The sequence below is a fragment of the Oncorhynchus mykiss genome, chromosome 7 (assembly GCF_057628025.1).
Source record: "Oncorhynchus mykiss isolate SJ-2025 chromosome 7, ASM5762802v1, whole genome shotgun sequence".
In the NCBI taxonomy this organism is placed as follows: domain Eukaryota; kingdom Metazoa; phylum Chordata; class Actinopteri; order Salmoniformes; family Salmonidae; genus Oncorhynchus; species Oncorhynchus mykiss.
Window position 1 is genome coordinate 53,762,678 of NC_143028.1, and position 22,767 is coordinate 53,785,444.

The 22,767-nt window shown below is 43.1% G+C and overlaps 2 protein-coding genes across 2 annotated transcripts; both read left to right on the top strand.

The window, feature by feature from the left end:
• endou (endonuclease, poly(U) specific) lies at window positions 1–6,928 on the top strand. Its single transcript, XM_021609926.3, has 9 exons — window positions 1–442; window positions 933–1,055; window positions 1,642–1,770; window positions 3,395–3,569; window positions 4,759–4,964; window positions 5,368–5,481; window positions 5,599–5,705; window positions 6,135–6,277; window positions 6,478–6,928. Exons 1-9 carry the CDS (start codon window positions 385–387, stop codon window positions 6,590–6,592), a joined length of 1,170 nt encoding a protein of 389 aa, XP_021465601.2. The 5' UTR covers window positions 1–384; the 3' UTR covers window positions 6,593–6,928.
• A 6,110-nt stretch (window positions 6,929–13,038) lies between these two features.
• LOC110528108 (neurogenic differentiation factor 4-like) lies at window positions 13,039–17,514 on the top strand. Its single transcript, XM_021609927.3, has 2 exons — window positions 13,039–13,321; window positions 15,555–17,514. The coding sequence occupies exon 2, from the start codon at window positions 15,561–15,563 to the stop codon at window positions 16,590–16,592; it is 1,032 nt and encodes a 343-aa protein (XP_021465602.1). The 5' UTR covers window positions 13,039–13,321; window positions 15,555–15,560; the 3' UTR covers window positions 16,593–17,514.
• The last annotated feature ends 5,253 nt before the right edge of the window (window positions 17,515–22,767 follow it).

Sequence of the window (22,767 nt, forward strand, 5' to 3'; positions counted from 1 at the left end):
ATGTCACCTCAGCATATTTGCACCATGTCAAACCTTTTGTATGGATGTATCACTAGCGTCCTTCCACATCAACCACTGAATAGGTCATAGTCATATGTTTTACAAAAAGCTTTCGTAACAAATGGGTTACAAATGAGGACACATTGGGAACACATTTGTGAACAGTATGTTCAAACTGGGTCTAACTAGTACAAATGCTATCCTCAATATGTAGTAGCTGCCAATGCTAACCCCAGATTACTGTACTTAACATGATTGGAAGACTGACTACAGGGAGGAGCTTTCATGGATGCTAGAACTTCTGTTTGGCTCGGCTAACTTGCTATATAAGGAAATACATCTTTGGGACAGTGCACCTAGTTATTGGATCTTTGCTGGGCCATAATGAAGATCATTCTGCTTGTCATTTTGCTTGTGACCCTGTTCTTTCAGGGGTACAGCAGTAAGTATGAGCCCTCCTCAGGGTGTTATGGGGCAAAGGATAATCTACTAGATAATTATTATTTTTTAACTTCATTAGTGTCACTTGAAATGAAATGTAATATACCTGTTAGAATATAATATTATCATTGAGAGTAGGGCAGACCCTAACACAGCCTGTGAGTGCCATGGAGACTGTTGGTCTGACTATGAAAGCCTCTGTAAATGACAGTAGCAACCCTCTCTGTCAGTTTATTTTTTATGAGTTAACTCCTTCAAAGCTGTGCTGAAAGTTATGTGTCATAGAAGTAGTGTCCAACCGCATTCTAAGCGCTCCACCTTGTAAGTCAGATAGTTAGAATAGCTTATCATCCATTAGGAAATTATTGATTTGTTAATTGGCTCAAAGCCTAGTTAAAATGTATATGAACTTTACCAAAATAGCACAGGTTAGTCTTTACATGTCAACAGAAGCAGGGTGTGAACTTTTCACTTTTGTTCCTTTTCTCCAGCTGGATCCACATCCTGCCAGGGCCGCTGTGACGAGAAGTACAACTCTCAGAACAAGTGCCACTGCAACTCCAAGTGCTCCCAGTATGACAACTGCTGCAGTGACTTCGAAGCCCTCTGTAATGGTGAGAGATGCCTGTGTCATTCTGATCTGGAGGCATGCAAACCATGTCCCTGAAACATATCCCACGGTCGACTACACCTAGGCACAGTTAGTTATTCATCTGTTATCTGTTTGAGCTGCCCTTCTTTCCATCTCGGAAAATTAACCACAACACCTGGTGAAATTCACATAGTGGTCGAGGTCAATCACAGTGCACCATTCAGATACTCCTGTATTATACGTGAAAGAGTCTTCACTACACAACCTTTGTGAACTAAGTAAAAATCAACATACTACATGTAGCTCAATATTAGACAATAGTCAGTCATTGGCCTTTCTGATGGCTCACCACCAGTGTTTGAATCAGGGTGCCCTTAGTCTTTTTACAGCTTGAGAATGCATTGGTGTGCTTGGCCAGTAGAGGTCATTGGTGTGCAATGTAAGGTGTTGCTCATCAAGCATAGCACAACAATCCTTATGCATAGCACAACAATCCTTAGGCTCCTTATGTGAAACACAGTACTCTGCAGTTCGAAGTCATAGCTTACACATTAATGTTAAAATGTCAATTGAAGCTAAAACATAATAATAATGACTTCTCCACTTAGCACCCGCTCCAGGATTGTCCTGCCAGGGCCGCTGTGGGGAGAAATACAACTCTCAGAACAAGTGCCACTGCAACACCAAGTGTGGAGACCACAACAACTGCTGCAGCGACTACACCTCCCTCTGTGGAAGTGAGTTAACTGTCACTCAAACTGTTACACCAAAAGTATTATATCCTTGGTATTTGTCCTGACGCACACTAATGTTCAAAAGTTTGGGCTCACTTGGAAATGTCCTTGTTTTTAAAAGAAAAGCACATTTTTTGACCATTAAATAACATCAAATTGATCAGAAATACAGTATAGACATTGTTCATGTTGTAAATTACTATTGTGTTCCAATGGCATGTTGTGTTAGCTAATCCAAGTTTATCATTTTAAAAGCTAATTGATCATTAGAAAACCCTTTTGCAACAGCGCAAACTCTCTAACCAGAATAGAAAGAGAAGTGGGAGGCCACGGTGCACAACTGAGCAAGAGGACAAGTACATTAGAGTGTCTAGTTTGAGAAACAGATGCCTCACAAGTCCTCAACTGGCAGCTTCATTAAATTGTACCCGCAAAACACCAGTCTCAACGTCAACATTGAAGAGTCGACCCCAGGATGCTGGCCTTCTAGGCAGAGTTGCAAAGAAAGAGCCATATCTCAGACTGGCCAATAAAAATAAAAGATTAAAATGGGCAAAATAACACAGACACTGGACAGAGGAACTCTGCCTAGAAGGCCAGTATATCTCTAGTCGCCTCTTCACTTTTGATGTTGAGACGGGTGTTTTGCAGGTACAATTGAATGAAGCTGCCAGTTGAGGACTTGTGAGGCATCTGTTTCTCAAACTAGACACTCTAATGTAGTTGTCCTCTTGCTCAGTTGTGCACCGGGGCCTCCCACTCCTCATTCTATTCTTGTTAGAGCCAGTTTGTGCTGTTCTGTGAAGGCAGTGGTACACAGCGTTGTACGAGATCTTCAGTTTCTTGGCAATTTCTCACATGGAATAGCCTTCATTTCTCAGAACAAGAATAGACTGACACGTTTCAGAAGAAAGTTCTTTGTTTCTGGCCATTTTTAGCCTGTAATTGAACCCACAAATGCTGATGCTCCATTAACCCAACTAGTCTAAAGAAGGCCCGTTTTATTGCTTCTTTAATGAGGACAACAGTTATCAGCTGTGCTAACATAATTGCAGATGTTTCTTCTTTAACAAGACATCCAGTATATAAGCAGAAATATTACATGAAAAAAAATAACAGCAAAAACCACATCAAAAGTTAACAGCAACAAAAAGCAAAAGGGTTTTCTAATGATCAATTAGCCTTTTAAAATGATAAACTTGGATTAGCTAACACAACGTGCCATTGGAACACAGGAGTGATGGTTGCTGATAATGGGCCTCTGTTTCCAGCTACAATAGTCATTTACAACATTAACAATGTCTACACTGTATTTCTGATCAGTTTGATGTTATATTAATATTTTACTTTTCTTTTAAAAACAAGGACATTTCTAAGTGACCCCAAACCTTTGAACAGTAGTGTACAAAATAACATTGTTTATGAGCCACAACAGCACTAAATGACCTAAATATTATTAAAGCCATGTCACTACTTCTCTATGTTACAGCAGTACAATGATTGTTAATGTAAACTGTTCCCCATGTCTCTGATGCTGTTTGTTCTATGGGTGGTAGGCTATTATAGGTTCTATAGGTTCAATGGTGGCAGTCCCTAAAATAAAGTGTTCCTTTCACGTGTCTGTTAGGCTCTGGTGGTGGAGATGGAGGCAGTGACATCACTGATGCTGAGATCAAGTCTATGTCTGAGGCTCTGTATGCTCTGGACTCCAACAAGCCCTCTGTGTCAGAGCTGATCATTGACTCCCAGGCCAGAGTGCCCAACTCTGAGACCAGCTCCCAGAACGACCTGTCCCCACGCCCGTGAGATACATTATATTATATTTTGTTTCTCTTTTCTCTTTCATTCTCTACTTCTCCATTTCCAACCACCTCTTTGTTCTATTATTCCTCTCTTCTTCTGTCTCTCTCTTATATTATTTTTTTCTCTCTTTCTCCCTCCTCTTTCCCTGTCACTGTCCTACCTCCCCATACTCTCTGCCCCCTGCTCTATCTCTTCCTCTCTCTCTGACCTACAGTATAGATATACAGTACCAGTCAAAAGTTTGGACACGCCTACTCATTCAAGGGTTTTTCTTTATTTTTACTATTTTATTACATTGTAGAATAACAGTGAAGACATCAAAATTATGAAATAACACATATGGAATCATGTAGTAACCAAAAAGAGTGTTACACAAATATATTTTATATTTGAGATTCTTCAAAGTAGCCACCCTTTGCCTTGATGACTGCCTTGCACACTCTTGGCATTCTCTCAACCAGCTTCATGAGGCAGTCACCTGGAATGCATTTCAAATAACAGGTGTGCCTTGTTAAAAGTTAATTTGTGGAATTTCTTTCCTTCTTAATGCGTTTGAGCCAATCAGTTGTCTTGTGACAAGGTAGGGGTGGTATACAGAAGATAGCCCTATTTGGTCAAAGACCAAGTCATATTAGGGCAAGAACAGCTCAAATAAGCAAAGAGAAATGACAGTCTATCATTAATTTAAGACATGAAGGTCAGTCTTTGAAAGTTTCTTGAAGTGCAGTCGCAAAAACCATCAATCGCTATGATGAAATTGGCTCTCATGATGACCGCCACAGGAAAGGAAGACCCAGAGTTACCTCTGCTGCAGAGGATACGTTCATTAGAGTTAACTGCACCTCAGATTGCAGCCCAAATAAATGCTTCACAGAGTTCAAGTAACAGACACATCTAAACATCAACTGTTCAGAGGAGACTGCGTGAATCAGGCTTTCATGGTCGAATTGCTGCAAAGAAACTACTACTAAGAAGAGACTTGCTTGGGCAAGAAACATGAACAATGGACACTAGAGCGGTGGAAATCTGTCCTTTGGTCTGATGAGTCCAAATTTGACATTTTTTGTTCCAACCGCCGTGTCTTTGTGAGACGCAGAGTAGGTGAACGGATTATCTCTGCATGTGTGGTTCCCACCATGAAGCATGGAGGAGGAGGTGTGATGGTGTGAGGGTGTTTTCTTCCATTAGGTTGTTCAAGTTCCTGGACGAGGCGTCTCTGTTCTCCAAGCCATCGTATGCTGCCTTCGTGGCCCTGCTGGACAACTACGAGAGAAACACAGGCACCACAGAGGACTTCACCCCCCAGCAGCTGGCTGAGCAGGATACCTTCCTCAAGGAGGCCATGTCCAACACCGAGCTGGGCAGAGAGCTCTACGCCTTCCTTTTCACCAAGGGTATGGTAGTGTAGACATCCACTCTGTGGCCTACTGAGATAACATAAACCAGTCTTTATATCATCATCAAGTCTCTAAGAGCCCGTCTATCATTAATATGCCATCACATACAGTACCTTCCTAGCTTGCACCTACAGTTCATGTTACAGTATATCTATGATACCACCCCTTCAAATTTGTATCTCAATATTGCTCACTATCTCTGATGATGTCCAAACATCTATCTCCATGCAAAGAAGGTGTACCCAACTGGATTCAGCCCAGCTTGAACAAAAAAAGTGAATCAGGTGCTCGACTGAGGGACTTGAAAATCCCCAAAACATTCCATACTCCTGGAGTAAGGAATGTTGTTTGGGTCTATCTCCATGTGTAATGTGTCAGTTTGCTGTTCTCTCTTCCCCAGGACGCTACAGCTCTGAGGAGGAGTTCCTCCATGACCTGAAGATGATGTGGTTCGGCCTCTACTCCCGCTACGCTGGCAAGATGGACTCCAGCGGCTTTGAGCACATTTTTGCAGGTATGATATGTGTGTGTGTGTGTGTCTCTGTGTGTAAAAGTGTGGTGCGTATCTAGTTTTGTTAGTGTGCAAGCATATGTGTGTGTGTGTTTATAAAGTGAATCTGTGTTATTCTAGGTGAGATAAAAGGTGGGAAGATATCTGGCTTCCACAACTGGCTCCAGTTCTACCGGCTGGAGAAACAGGGTCTGATTGACTACTACAGCCACAGCTTCGATGGACCTGTAAGCACCAAACAAACCATCACATTCACAACACAACTCTGCAATCATAACATAATCATAACACAAAGTCTCCAAAAATTTAGATTTGACTGAGACCTCTCTCTCTCGCTCTCTCTCTCTCTCTCTCTCTCCTGCTCTCTCTCTCTCTCTCTCTCTTGCGCTCTCTCACTCTCCTGCTCTCTCTCTCTCTCTCTCTCTCTTGCTCTCTCTCCTGCTCTCTCTCTCTCTCTCTCTCTCTCTCTCCTGCTCTCTCTCTCTCTTTCTCTCTCTCACTCTCTCTCTCTCTCCTGCTCTCTCTCTCTCTCTCTCTCTCTCCTGCTCTCTCTCTCTCTCTTGCTCTCTCTCCTGCTCTCTCTCTCTCTCTCGCTCTCTCTCTCTCCTGCTCTCTCTCTCTCTCTCTCTCTCTCTATCTCTCTCTCTCTCTCTCAGTGGACTTCCTACCCTGATGTTCTGGGGATGCAGTTTATGTGGGATGGCTACTTCAAGCAGGTTGGTTCTTCCATCATTGGCTGCAGTCCTGAGTTCGACTTGGCCGTGTACAGTCTCTGCTACATCACCCGTCCAGGGAAACAGTGAGTACTCCATTCGTGTGTGTGTTCATTGGTTCATTCCTTTTTCATGATCTATCAAAGATGATGCACACACAATACATCGCCATTGCTGTTCTGCACTTCCATCCATTTTGGAACGTGTGTCATGTGTCACACTCATTATGTGAGTGTGTGCTTGTTGCCATTGTATGTTATGTTTTCATCTGGTTTTCTGTGTGCAGGTGTAAACTAAGCCTGGGAGGGAAGCCACTGGTGATCCAGACCTACACCTGGGATAAATCCTCCTATGGGAATGGGAAGAAGTACATTGGCTCCGCCTTCCCTGCCACGCCCTAGAACTGAAGCACACAGTGGCCACTCAGCCTTCAACAAGCAACCAACAGTCTGTCATCACATCCCACATCGAACTAAACCATGTCCAATTTTAGTCCTGATACGCAGGAGCATTTCAATCAGAACTTGTATTTGTAAAATAGTCTAATTTTTGTCAATGGGACAATTCATCCTAATTTAAGTTAATATAGTATGAATGTATTGTCTCACTATAAATGTAGGTGCAAAACATAGATGTTGTAATTTTTCAATTTAGTAATTTAGCAGACGCTCTTATCAAGAGAGGTGAGTGAGTGCATACATTTTGTAGTAATAAAGCAAAGGTGACATACCATTCTATATTGGGACTCTTGACATATTTGCTCATGATTATTTGTACAATTGGGATTATTTTATTCTCAAAGAATGAAGATTCTAATAAATCAGGTGAGCTCAAAAAGAAGTTCAGGTTGTAATGTTTTACAACCATATTTGCCAGAACTTGTCCAAGATGATCAAGAATAGTCCAACACCAAGCAGTTAGTCAAGCAATGAAAACATGTGCAGGGTATGAGAATCCTATGCACTTCTGAGGGCAGCCTCAAACTATGCCCAACGGGGCTGAAAATGGGCATTTACACGCCCCCAGAGCCGGCACAATGGTGACACCCCACCACTAAAGCATGTATGTATATGACACAATCGCTTACTGTCTTACCCAAACAAAAACCAAATGTGGTCTCCTGCACCCCTCTCCCCTGCACCCCTGCACCCCTCACCCCTCACCCCTCACCAACAAACAAATGTAAACGAATAGAAACAAAAACAGATTTAGCAGATCCTATTCTGCTTGACCTACTCCAAACAGTACCCACTAGCTAAACCTTTTCCTATCAGCTGTCCCACCCCAGCTGGGTGTGTGGATCTGCATGTGTGTAAGGCTGCTTCCAGCTGGGATGGGGAGATCGAGTTTACCCTTTCACTCATCCAGGGTGACTAACGGGATAAACTCTGGGTCTGCCGACGGAACAGGGGCACACGCTTGCACCCCTGTTTAAAGAAAGTATTAGAGGAGATGGATCTGCTTCAGATCCCATTGTCCCCCGGTATGTTAGCGTCCATGCCAAGCGAGAACACAAGGCCAGTGACTTTATGCTAAAAACACCGCCTTTCAGGAATTCACCTGATTTGGACCTCCACAAGCAGTCTCAGTCTCACATCAATTTGACAAGAAAGATATGCTCTGTGAGGAATTTCTCCAGGTCAGTTTTGTCAGACCATGTTACTTTTTCTGGGCAGGTGACTCTGAAAATTAGAAGAGTAAATGTCCTCTGTTTTTGAACCCAAGATGGAATCAAATTAAACCACACTGGGGCAAGAGAGAGAAAAATATTCAATTGTTTCTTTTGTCACTCTCAAAACTTCATAATCTAATTATAGCTGGCCACCCGCCAACCCCTCCACACATAGCCCCCCAAATGGGCTCCCCCTGGCAGAACTACTAGCCACCTGACTTTTGTTTTGTAATTATATTATCCCGCTCTCTTTAGCGTGTCGTGGCTAATGGCTGAGCGGGATGGTCCAGCTGCCCACGCAGAAACAAAGCAGCTTACTGGGCCAGACAATGGGCCCGTGGAAAAGGAACGCCTGAAGGCGGTCGGCCAATGAGCGCGCACCGCAGGGGGCCAAGGGAAGGGTTAAGGGGGTTTGGGATGTAGCTGGGGGGGTATCTATTTTTGTGGCCCCGTGGAGCAGCCTCATCAATAGAATGGTTGGTATAAAGACACATGGTCCAGATCACCAGAACGTTTAGGGCTTGGGATGGAGAGAGGTTCAAGTGTTGCTTAGTGGAACTTCCAAGCTGATCAGGGACCATGAAACTCAGAGTAACTTTCATTCTCTGGAGGTTTGTTTGTCTTTCTGAATGCTCTATAATTAACAATATGATGAGCCTATTGTCATCCCTATTCAGAACATTAAAAGTGTTTGAAGAGAATTTAGGTAATGGGACAGTGAGGGCCACAAGTATTATGTGAAGTGGTGATTGTGATATGTTACTGTCAAATAAAATGTGAAAGAAAATCAATTTTACACATAGCATAATTGTAATAGCATAATTTCTGATATGTGATATTGTGAATAAACGCATTTAAAACTTAGGCCTAATTATAATTACACATGCAGTCTTTCCAGACCAATCACGACCCCCAATCCCCAACCCTCCACCAACATACACACGCGCACACACATGCACACACACACACACATGCACACACACACACAAGCACAAACAAACGTGCGCTCTCCTCCTGCCTCATTGGGGTATTGGGATCTCTCATAGGACTCCCAGTCTGACAGATGGACACAGCCCCCTCTCCCCACTGTAATTGTAAACGGGACTGCTGGGGATTCAGGAAGAGGTCGTGTGCCTAGGGGGTGTATGTGTGTGTGTGTTTGTGTGTTAGAGAGTGGGGATTGTGCTCTGCTTTCTGCAGCTGAAGCCGCTGCCCTCTCAAGCAAACATACAAACATACCTACACAAGGTGAGTAGGGAGGGTCCTTAGGGATCAACGTTAGGTCAGATGAGAAGTGCTGAGCAACTATCAGATAGTTAATGAGAGAAAATGGGGGAGAGGAAGGAAGTATGAGCCATCTGTCAGAGAAGTTCATAGTGCATGACCAACACTAAGGGGACCAGGGGACATGACAGTAATCATAGATACCGTTTTACCACTTGTGACATAGGGGTATTTATCCTGCTTTATTTTGCTCCAGGTTTATTCTGCTCCAGATAAAGGAAGTCTTTATTTTCTCTTAATCTGTGTTACCCATAGTTTTCTCAGGTGTCTGCCAAAGTGAGGCTATTTGGAAGCGTGAGGCCTCAGATAGGATATTTCCAGGTTATTCCCACTCTGGGGAAGAGCAAGGCCTGGCTAAATTATTCCCATTCTGGGTTGCAGGTGTGGAGTAGGACAGGCGGGACCCAGGGGGAGGTGAGGGAGATTGGGGGTGGGGGGGTCGGCTGGGGAGTGTGAAACACATCCATTGGGTGCACAGACAGTCCCCCCATGCAACCCCTCACTCCCCACCTCTCCAACATGAGCACATGTGATCATTTTTCTCATGGGATGGTAGCACTTCCCTCAATGTCTTTCTATCTGTCCCTCACACAATCACACACTGTATCTATTGAATGTAAAGTCTATACAGACACAGTAGCGTGTTTTCATGGATGCCAAGGGAAGACAGGCCTCCCCCAAAAAAAATTATGAAGAAAAACGAATAAAAAAAATACATACTAAATAATTTATCTTTCGTCTGTCTCTCTGTGTTTCATAAATGTCCTTCGATTCGAAAGAGGCTGAATGTACACTACCGTTCAAAGGTTTGGGGTCATTTAGAAATGTCCTTGTTTTTAAATAATACCCGCAAAACACCAGTCTCAACGTCAACAGCGAAGAGGCGACTCCAGGATGCTGGCCTTCTAGGCAGAGTTGCAAAGAAAAAGCCATATCTCAGACTGGCCAATAAAAATAAAAGATTAAGATGGGCAAAATAACAAACACTGGACAGAGGAACTCTGTCTAGGAGGCCAGTATATCCCAGAGTTGCCTATTCACTGTTGATGTTGAGGCTGGTGTTTGCAGGTACTATTTGATGAAGCTGCCAGTTGAGGACTTGTGAGGCATCTGTTTCTCAAACTAGACACTCTAATGTAGTTGTCCTCTTGCTCAGTTGTACACCGGGGCCTCCCACTCCTCTTTCTATTCTTGTTAGAGACAGTTTGAGCTGTTCTGTGAAGGGAGTAGTACACAGCGTTGTACGAAATCTTCAGTTTCTTGGCAATTTCTCGCATGGAATAGCCTTCATTTCTCAGAACAAGAATAGACTGTTTCAGAAGAAAGTTCCTTGTTTCTGGACATTTTTAGCCTGTAATTGAACCCACAAATGCTGATGCTCCAGAAACCCAACTAGTCTAAAGAAGTACAGTTTTATTGCTTCTTTAATCAACACAACAATTTTCATATGTGCTAACATAATTGAAAAAGGGTTTTCAATTAGCCTTCTAAAAGGATAAACTTGGATTAGCTAACACAACGTGCCATTAGAACACAGGAGTGATGGTTGCTGATAATGGGCCTCTGTACGCCTATGTAGATATTCCATTAAAAAATCTGCCGTTTCAAGCTATAATAGTCATTTACAACATTAGCAATGTCTCCACTGTATTTCTGATCAATTTGATGTTATTTTAATGGACAAAAACAAGGACATTTCTAAGTGACCCCACATTTTTGAACGGTAGTGTATCTCACTGGGGAAAGCACTCTGTCGCAGTATTTTAGGTGTAGCCCAACTATCTGATGCTGTCTGGTCTAAAAGAGTATGACATTGTTGCTGCACATAACTAGCATTGAATGCAAGGGAAGCCAGTGAGCATTTGGCCTCCCTTGATTAAAAAAATGTATTAAAAAATTGCCAATTAGCAGTGAGCTAAACTGAGTGAGCTCAGCTGTGAATGGTCCTGGCTCACCAAAAGAAAGTGTCATGGGAAGTCAGCTTGGATTTGGCTTCACATCAATCACATCACCAGAATCCAAACGTCATTGAAATAAAATAAAAAAATTGTTGCATCTCGTTGTGTTGTTGTCCTCCGGTGTCTTGCTAGCTAAAATTGGCCCTTTCCTAAATCAGCCATGGATTGAGATAGGGATTTGAGATTTTAATTCTCGATACTGGCCAATGATTATAAAGGTGATTCTGATCCAACCATGAATTCATACATTGTGCCCCTGGACTGAGAGAATGGAAGCTCAATATGTAGCTAGATGTAGTAGGCCTGGCGCATCATTGCCCATGTAAGGAAGTCAGGCTAGCAAGCAAGCATTTTTGCCAGGTAGCCTAGGACACCAAAAACTAAAAGTGTGTACTGTAAGACAGTATCATTGACCATTTAGGCAACATGAAAGGGGAGTATGGATTTGCTGGCGTTTCTCTACAACTCAACTAGTGTGAGTCAACATATTTTTGTTCTACTTGCAAGCACACACACACACACACACACACACACACACACACACACACACACACACACACACACACACACACACACACACACACACACAAAGAGAGAGAGAGAAATCAGTACCATGGACAGCCACAGCATATTTAGCTTATGATGATTGGACTAAACCGTTTTTGGTATATTTTAGTTGCCACTGTATTAGACTAAGCATAGGTGATTAGATGATGTTGAAGTTGAAATGGTGCTGGATTATTGGAGGCAGCGCAAAGTTTTCTTTGTGACTTGTGGTAACTCTCTTTTGTTCTAAATCAATAGTTTAGCAGTCCAGAAATATTGGAAAAATTTACTTGTTTGACCATGCTGTAGGTCATGTAACTGTTTGTTACATGCAATATGCTTTGTGGACTTCAGGAAGGTTGTTGAATTTATTCTGCCACTTTGTCTTCTTATTGTCTAGGCCTTAGGCCTGCCTAAATACTGTATCATGGGGTCAAGGCATATGAACTAACAGGTTCATCTTATAGAATATTAGCTCAAACGTATTATGGAGCTCCCGGTGTTGTGCCAAAAATCTCCCCAGTCAGAATTCCCCAATTCTTCATCTCTCCTATGTCTTATTCGACTAGTATTTCTGAAAGTGTAAGGATAATAATTCAGCCATAGTTGTTCTGAAATGTTTATTGCTTTCCAACATTTTACTCCCTCTGTTTAATTTAACACACATACATGAATTATTAATTTCGGTTGCCTACGTGAAGTTCGTTCTATGGAAAGTATTTGACTCTGATGTGTGTCACAGAAAGTATTTGACTCTAGCCACAAAATTAAGGAAATTAGAAGGGGGAGGGGTTCTGTCAGGTGGAAAATTTTCGGCCCAACACTGGCACCCAAAACGAGTGGGCACCTATTCAGTCCAAGTTAAGCAATGTGCACAAGTAATAGCCCACTTGTACCGAGATAGCCTGTCTCCATTCGGTTAGTTTGCGCTGTCCTTCACTTCAGGTCTTCACTATAAGGCACAGCGCATGTCCCGTCTCGCGAGGGGTGTCTCTAGAGCCCAATTTAATGAGCGTTATTGGGTGCAACGAGCGCACGCCGGACGCCAATATTTGCTCAGCACACCAGGATGTTTGAATGGACGGGGGAATGGCGCAAACACTGCTCATGCGCAACCGCAAACTCTCTTAATCGGTTAAACTCATAATCCATCTCTCTATGCAAAAGTTGGGCTGCTTATTTGTCGAAACAGACTGATGATACAAACAATACAAAACTAAAAACGATTGCAACTATGAAAATATTCTAATGTAGATAATGTCTCGAGCTATAAGAGTTCAGGCCTACAGGCTATCAATCTAATCAAAGCTGGTTAACTTTTTTTTGTTAACGACCACGGGCCGCCCACGCGGGCTCTCGAGCGCAGATGAATTGGATGCGAGAGGATGAGAGAGTTGGAGGAGGAGCCTGTGCATGGGTCGGAGCCTTAAACCCCGGACCCCGGCTGGGTGACCTGCAGAGATGCTACACTCTGGGATGGAACACGGACAACAACTGTGAAGGAGACGCAGGGGAGAAAGTTAATAAAGACTGAGTGCTTTCGGCTAGTTGATGGAGAGAAGGTTTTACTCCCTGTAGAAAGGTGAGATAGTAGTAACCAAAGACTACGCCTGCTCAACAGCCAACAAGAACACACAGGAGGTCCTTAGGAGCGTTATTTCAAACAGCAGGTAGGCCAACCTCATCTTTCTCATTTTAATTAATGTCAATGTTTTACTCTCATAGGATAATCGTGTAATTTGAATGGCATAGCCCTATTGAATATTCAAATATTTTGATCATGTTTATGTGAAGTTGTCCATTTATACATTGGTAGGGTAATAGGTTATGATTTGACATTTTTCGAAATGTTGGGTTAGGTTATGCTAAATAACAGGAATGAGGCATACAGCTGCAACTGTGTTAAGGCATTATAGGCTACAGACATGAATACATTGTTATAATCGATTATCTAATTTAGGATTCCAAAAACTGTGACATGATTATTAGACACTAGGTTTACTGCTCCTAAAATGTGCCTGGCATAATCTTAACGGGAACATTTTATCAGGTGTAAACCTATACTTAAATCCGTAATTATTTATACAAAGACAGTTACCCCACCAGCTCATCATGCTTTAGAATCACTTTGGTCATAAGATTGTTGCTATAAAGATGGTCCAAATGGCTAATAAGTGTACGAAATTATGCTATAGGTTATCATTCAGCAAGCTAAATGATGGTCTGGAATAAAAATCTATGACACACACAGTTGTGGACAAATTTCTTAAAACCAATAAATAGTTTCAAATAGGCCTATAGGTCAGCATCTAATAGGCTCAATAATACAATTCATTTTCCACAAGGTTCAAAATATGGGCAGACCTACAATGAAAACTCCTAATGAATCCTATCCTGAATCCTAATGAATCATTACCGTTACCATAAACACAGAACACAATCAGCCGAGTACAATTTGTCGCAGAGTTATACTGTACATGAATTATTCTGCGTTCCCTGTCACTGATCCGGGAATGTAGTCTAACCTTGAGTTAATCCCATGTTGCCGCTGATCCACGGAGGGAGCAAATCCCGCAATGGCCCAGATTGAGAGTCCATCCCGGAGCCCGTCGCGACCTAAAAGCCTGGAATTACAGAGTTTAGAAGTCCCCCGAGATCAAGTTTCCCCTCGGATTAAAACCCTCTAAAACCTTTTTAGGGGGAGGGTACGGGTTTGATTCGGGGTACATTTGTTTTTAATGGTTTAAACGCTCATAAGCAGACTGTGTATCCTACAGGCTCATAGCCATTCAGTAACATGCTGATCCTCATGTGCAGTATAATCCCTTCATTAGCGGTGATTGACACCTGAAGCACGAGAGCGGCAGGACCTGAGCAGAAGAGAGTAGCACTATAGGAGCTGTCCACTGTCCACGTGACCATGGTGCTGAATTCTTTAATTTGTCACTTGCTTCGTAAACAACAGGTGTGGGCTAACAGTGAAATGCTTACTTAAGGCAACAATGCATAGAGAAAGAAAATTGAGAAATAATAGAAAAATTAAACACAAAATTAATCCTTGTAGGCTAATCAAATCACATTTTATTAGTCCATACATATATATATTTAGCAGATGTTATTGCAGGTGTAGCGAAATGCTTGTGTTCTTAGCTCCAACAGTACAGCAATATCTAACAATACACAACAATACACAGAAAGTGTAAAAGTTTTTTTAAAAAGTAAAAGAATGGAATTAAGAAATATAGAAATATTAAGATGAGCAATGTGGGAGTCCACAGTATATATATATAATGTGATGGGATGTATAGTCAATATGGATATAATATGTAGTATATCTGAAGTATTACATATGACAGCAGCATGCTTCAGGAGAATCATCAAACTAAAAATCCCTAAAATATTCAAAGATCCCCCAATGCACTGTTACAAACTGGTCATTAAGGCCTTATCTTAGATAATTGCTCACAGTCTTAAGTAGATTGTAGAGTAAGCAGGCTGAGGCTATAGTCCTGACCTAATCTCATGGACAGACTAGTAAACATAAAACCAAATTACCCAAGATTTTAGTTCTGGGTTAACGAAGATCAGTCATGACCTAGCTCTCATCTCATCTTGAGACTAGTCGGCCACACAAGGTCAGTAGAACTCATTAGGCTGCGGGACAAGACTGCTATATATAGACTAGTCTGGTCCTCAAAACCAGCTAGGGTCAATGTCCCAGCATCTGTCGGTCTACTCAGTCAAAGAAAACCTACTCTCAATTCACTTAGCTTTGGAAAGTTTAGACAAAACATGTAAAAGGGTAGAGTTGTGATGAGCCTCATTTGGCCTCAAAATCTTCATAAAAAATGGTAAATGTTAAGGTCAAAACTGTTGCTAATGTTAGTGTGTTTTCGTTTCCAGGAGACCATGATGGCCAAGTTGTACGGGAGGCCCAGCGAGGGGGCGGAGCTAGTCAGTTCTCTGGAGTGGATGGATGATGACGTGAGCTCCCCAGACGGAGACGAGCCAATCACAGCACACCGCTACAGACCGGGTGGAATGGGCCACCTGGGCAGGGAGCTGGGCAGTGAGGACATGGAGGAGGATGAAGAGGAAGGGGAAGAGGAGGACCATGGAGACGGGAACGCTCCCAAACGCAGAGGGCCCAAGAGGAAGAGGATGACCAAGGCCCGGCAGGAGCGCTTCAAGGCGCGGCGTGTGAAGGCTAACGCACGGGAGCGCTCGAGGATGCATGGGCTGAACGACGCTCTGGAAAACCTGCGCAGCATCATGCCCTGCCACTCTAAGACCCAGAAACTGTCTAAGATCGAGACCCTGCGGCTGGCCCGCAACTACATATGTGCCCTGTCTGAAGCCCTGGAGGGGGACCAGTCCACGGAGAGCAGGGCCTTTATGGAAACCCTGTGTAAAGGCCTCTCCCAGCCTACCAGCAACCTGCTGACTGGCTGTCTGCAGCTGGGGCCTGGGGGGCACATCGAGGAGAGGCCTGAAGACAGGCAAGGGGGGAGAGGAGGACCCACAATCCTGGGAGGGGTGGGGATGGCCGTTGGACCAATCAGCTACTCCTCCCCTGGCCTGCCCAGCCCGCCTTACGGCACACTGGACTCCGCCCACCTACTCCACCTGAGAGGGATGAAGGGAGGGGCTTACGAGAGCCACTCCCCTAACGACTGTAACAGTGGGGTAGGCACCCCTCCCTATGATGGCCCCCCCACGCCCCCGCTCAGCATTGGCAGTAATCTAGTGCTCAAGCAGGAGTCCTCGCCCCACTATCTTCCCCCTCACCACTACCCCCCCTCCTCCATCGGCCTGACAGGCCCCCAGGGACAGGTCTTGTACCAGAGCGCCCGCTACCAGGTGCCCCTGGAGATGCCCTATGATTCATACCGCCCTCCTCACATGGCACCCCCACAGATGGGCACCGTCTATGGGGATTAAGGCGTAGAGAGGACAGATGGGGCAGATGAGACTCTCCCCAACAACACACTTCCCCAACTGGCTCCATCTTGACCAATGACTGAGATGTTGGGAGAAATCTGATTTTGATATGAGAGACCCATCTTAGTACTAAACACTGTGAAACCAGCCCATCGTTGTGAACAACTGGGTAGTTACTTAGTAAAAAGTAGAAAGTGGATTGTTGTTTACATTTGTGTATTGTAAAGGTTAGTGCTCAACACTGTCAAAATCAGCTCATGATTGACATTAAACCGCTTGTTTGCTGTGGTTGTTTCTGAACACCAATTAAGCTAAAAGGCACCTCACTACTTGACCATTTCCAAGGGGTTCACAAGAGGAGTGGGTCCTATAGGTGGAAAGGCTGACTTGAAGAAAGACCTCAGCTTGAGCACTTCTGACCAGCACTCGGAACATGAAACACATCATTCACATGCATTTATTTATTCTCTAATGTAATATTTATATGAACTGCTGTTAGTCATTTTGTGTCTATCCTTTATATATGTGTTTGGTCTTGGCCTTCTCTACTTGTGCTGTCCCTGTTACATTGTTGACTGACTCTGATAGTGTATCTGTTTTCTCTCTTCTGTGTCCATTTCTCCTTTGTGGTCAGTTATTCCCTGTTTCACACTGAAAAATATTGTCATATATATTGCTAGCGTAGCTGAGGACCAGAGAGAAAACTGCCCATGAGGAAGTGAGAAATGTCTGCTGTTGTAATGACAAGAACAAATATCAATTACAAAATCTGATCACGGTGTAACTTATTAGAGATATCATTCTGTTCAGACACTTTCTCCATTGCCAAATAGAAAAAAATCACAAAAATGTTCCTCAAGATGATTACCTTTGGATTGAATTTTTGAACAAAAACGTTATCCATTAAAACCATTTAAACTAAGTTTTTCTGTTTGAAATTCTACAAGTGGGTTTGCTTTAATGAATCAGTCTTGCTATGTCGAAAGACAGTCAAGGACCAACTGCTGCAATTATGGTGGTTGTGGGTAGTGGGTGGAAGTGATATGTAAGAGGTTGTGAGACACAATGAGAGAGGTGAGAGGGAGCAGAGAAGATGATGGGACGGGACTATGTTTCTAATGAGAGTACTTCAGTGACCACTGTTATTATGCTACCACCCCCTGACACACACACACACACACACACACACACACACACACACACACACACACACACACACACACACACACACACACACACACACACACACACACACACACACACACACACACACACACACACACACACACCTCTAGGCCTAGAGAGACATGAAACATGGGAAAGGGAGTTTGGTTGTGAAATGGCCAGCGTGGGTCCATTGTAAACGCAGCCTGTTCTTTCTCTTGACCACTGACCCTGCATTATGCTGAGGTTGCTGGCTCTGGAGGGAAAGACAGCTGGGAGAAACAGAGGGGATGGACATTTCTCTGACGGGCAGCTAGGGAGCCAAATGCAGGGGAGGGTGAGCTACACCCCCTCATATCCCCGCCTCCAAACAATCCCATTCCTCTTCATTAATTATTGGAATGACACATAACTTTACACACACGCACGCACGCACGCACACACACACACACACACACACACACACACACACACACAGACACACACACACACACACACACACACACACACACACACACACACACACACACACACACACACACACACACAAAACATAGACTGGTGGAAGATGGTGATGCAGCAAGTGTTGTTCTCATTTGACAAGGGTTTGTGTGTATTTATTGGGGGTGTGTTGCTGGGAATACATTATTCAGAATCTGACTGACATTTAAAAAATTGAAACCTGTGCGTTTCTCAAGAAGACAAAAGAGGTTATCGTGGGTTCCACTGTTGGTTATCTTTTCTAGCTACATTCAACATTCAAAACCGTAAGCTGATGAATGGAACTAAAACCTGACAACAGTATTAGAGAAGGTGGAAAGAAATAGTCATGCCTAGTCCAAGAGTAATTTACTACGTCCAGACATACAGTATATAGTTGAATACAGCCAGGGAAGGTTTAGCATCTTACCCCAGTTAATCACCCCCACTATGACTGGAATGGAATAAGTGGAATGGTATCAAATACTGGTGTTTGATGCCATTCCATTTGCTCTGTTCTGGCCATTATAATGAGCTGTTCTCCCCTCAGCAGCCTCCTGTGAATTGCACTCTATTTTAGCTTACAGTACCTGAGTATGTCTAATTCAATGATAATGTCCAGGCTTTATCACAGGACTGTTATGTAGAGGCACATGTGCTCTGATTCAGCCTCAGGGTGTGTGACCTGTAGCTACTCCCCAGGAGAGATGGAGAGGTGGAGAGAGGGTGAGAGGGTGAGAGGTAGAGGGAGAGAGAGAGAAAACAAAGAGAGAGAGAGAGAGAGAGAGAGAGAGAGAGAGTCCCTGCTCACTCTTCCCTGAGAGACACGATGTCACTATCACTAACAGTGGAGTCCGTCTGCCCTCACACTCAGTGTATAGAGATCTCAGACCTCTAGTGAACAAATATTTTATACAGAGCAGACAAAATATATTAAACTATACCTTTATTGTTTGTCTCACTGACGGGCCGAGTGAAGGTTATGAATGGTTACTTTACAGAGAAATATCAACAGACAAGCCAAGTTGCCCTCTTTATTTTCTTTCACCTGTTCAACACTCCAACTCTACCCCTATCCTCTCTTCCTACCCTCCACTTCATCTCTCATCTCTTTCTCCATCTTTTGTTTTAGCTACACTAATCCATCGGCTGGCTCTTAATGAAAGAGTGGATGTGTGGAGGCTGGATTGTAGTAGGATAAAGGTTGGTGATTAAGGTGGCTGGCCTCATAGGGCAGGCAGGCTTTCCTCACTGAGTCGCTGTTATAATAATCCTGTACAATTCAACTGGGCTCAGTTCTCTCTCTTTCCCTCACACACACACACACAAACAAGCCAGCACGCCCATAAACACGCAAACACGCGCGTGCACACACGCATACACACACACACACACACTGGGCGGGTGATGTAGTAGAGGCTGATGATGATCAAGGCTATTTGGAAAGACAAGCGGATGAAGGGAAGAGGTGGGGGCAACACAACACAGGGATGAGGCAGGAGGGGGAGGGATGATGTGTAGGATGTGTGTCTGTGCATGTGGGGTGAGAGGTTTTAGTGTTGGGTTGTGGAAGCGGGGTGTGCTGACTCTGACCCTGGTAACCCCCTCCACCTCACAGTTCCTCCACTGTAGCAGTGACAGAAAATGGAACAGGAAAGGAGGGACAGATGGGCTCTTTTACTAGAGGAGAGCAATGGAGAGACATGAGAAGACCCAAGAGAGAGGTAAAGTTAACATGAGCACTGTGGAGATGAGAAACAGAGAGATGAGTAAAAGAGAGATAGAAGAGAGACACAGAGAAGAGAGAGAAAGTGAAAGAGAAAGTGAGAGAAAGAGAAAGAAAGAATGGAAGATAGGGAAAGAGTGGATAAAGTCTATATATTTACAGTAGTGGTGCATGGGTAAAATCACTGGAGAAGCCAAACATCCCCCCCCCCCCCCCAAAAAAAAAAGCCATATTACAAACTATGTGTTGTGATAATTGCGTTGTTTGCTATATTACCTGTTAGTACATATGCCTTGCCACCGTGATATATAAGTCGAAGGCTGAGACAATAAGAATGTACAGTGGCAGAATAAATTCAACCACACCTTGTTTTATCACAAAACCAGAGAGCAACATCTGTCCGGTAAATTCCACAAAGCACATTGCATGTAACAAACAGTTACATGACCTACAGAATTATCAAGCAAGTTAATGTTTCCAACATTTTCGGACTACTAAATAACTATTAATTTAGAACCAAGGATACTTAGGCTACCGCAAGTCAAAGAAAACAAGCTGCCTCCACTATTCCAGCAACATTTCAACTTTAACATTTCAACATCATCAAATCACCTCTGCTTAGTCTAATACAGTACCACTAAAATATACCCAAAACAATTTAGTCCAATCTAAGCTCAATATGATGTGAATGTCCATGGTTCTGATTTATGTGTGCGTGTGTGTGTGTGTGTGCATGCGTTCGTGCAGGTAGAAAAAACATGTTGACTCACCTGACTTGAAGAGAAACACCAAGGCCATCCTCCTCTCTTTGATGTTGACAAAATGATCTATGACTCTGTCATACAGTACACTCTTTTATTTTTTGTTGTCCTATAGGCTACCTGACTAAAATGCTCAACACTGATTGGCTATTATTTTATACTAGCTGTGTGCGGTAACAATGTCATACTCTTTTGGACCAGACAGCATCAGATAGATGGCCTACACATACAGAGACAGAGGGGCACTGTATTACTTGGTCTGATTCTTTCTTCGGTGAGATACATTCAGCCTCTGCCAAATTAAAGTCAAATTATGAAACACAGAGAGACGAAAGATAAATTATGTTATATATATATTTTTTTAATCTTGGTATACTGTAAATTTTGGGGAAGCCTGGCTTCCCTTGGAATCCATGAATACACACCACTGTATATTTCTGTCCAATAGGTTGCCCAGTGTTCTCTCTGTCTATCTGTTTATCCACCCTCTGTGCTGGCCTGAGATAAAACCACCCATTGAGAAGTCAGTTTACTGTGGTCATTAGATCATCTGGGGTCAGGGGTCAGAGGTGGGAGAGGTCTAAGAGCTCCTTAGTGGTCAGTGGCCTCACATCATCCACTAGTACCAACAACTTGTGCTGCTACACAATTTTCACACCAAATGTGCACCCAGTCCAATATAAATGTCAGTTCAGTGTTGGGTTGTTCCACAAAATGAGTGCATTTTGCGTCCCTTTGATATTTTAAGTAGAAATAGTGCACCAATATTGAATTATAAAAGCCTGTTACATTAAATGAAGTGCCCTTTAATATAGACCACATGGAGAATTCAATCAATCAGATTCTTTATATGAATAAAGAATTGCTAAAGTGCCAAAATTCCACAAGTTGACATTTCCCTCCGTACACCCTCTGTGTCTTCTAGGAAGATTTTAACCCACTTAACCCTAACATATCTCCAAGTTTTCACCATCATGGTAAATGTCTAGTTATTTTGTTGCTTTGACAAAGTAATTTCTGAAAATTATTATTAATTTAATGTGATTAGTTATTACCTCTCTACCTCATTTTAAGCTCAACTCTGTTACGTGAACGGAACTCTTGTTTTAATATGATAAAACTATTCCATTTGAAAAACGTTTTTTCAAAAGAAACAAATATAAATAATTACATCTAATAATCAAATCATTGTGTAAAAGCAGCTGAATCTAGGCTTCTTGGCCTTATGATTAACGAGACGTGGTGTGATCACAACAACATACAGGAACTCATGTCCTTCTGTTCACCTGACTTAGAATTCCTCACAATCAAATGTCGACCGCATTATCTACCAAGGGAATTCTCTTCGATTATAATCACAGCCGTATATATTCCCCCCCAAGCAGACACATCAATGGCCCTGAACAAACTTTATTTGACTCTATGTAAACTGAAAAACCACACATCCTGAGGCTGCATTCATTGTAGCTGGGGATTTTAACAAGGCTAATCTGAAAACAAGACTCCCTAAATTCTATCAGCATATCGATTGCGCAAAAAGGGCTGGTAAAACCCTGGATAATTGTTATTCTAACTTCCGCGACGCATATAAGGACTCCATTTTGTTGCTTCCAGCCTACAGACAGAAACTAAAACAAGAAGCTCCCGCGCTCAGGTCGGTTCAACGATGGTCCAATCAATCTGATTCCACGCTACAAGACTGCTTCAATCACGTGGATTGGGATATGTTCCGCATTGCATCCAACAACAACATTGACGAATACGCTGATTCGGTGAGCGAGTTCATTAGAAAGTGCATCGGCGATGTCATACCCACAGCAACGATTAAAACATTAAAGCTATTCCCTCCGCAAGGCAATCAAACAAGCTAAGCGTCAGTATAGAAACAAAATAAAGTTACAATTCAACGGCTCAGACACAAGAGGTATGTGGCAGGGTCTACAGTCAATCACGGATTACAAAAAGAAAATCAGCCCCGTCGCGGACCAGGATGTGTTGCTCCCAGACAGACTAAATAACTTCTTTGCTCGCTTTGAGGACAATA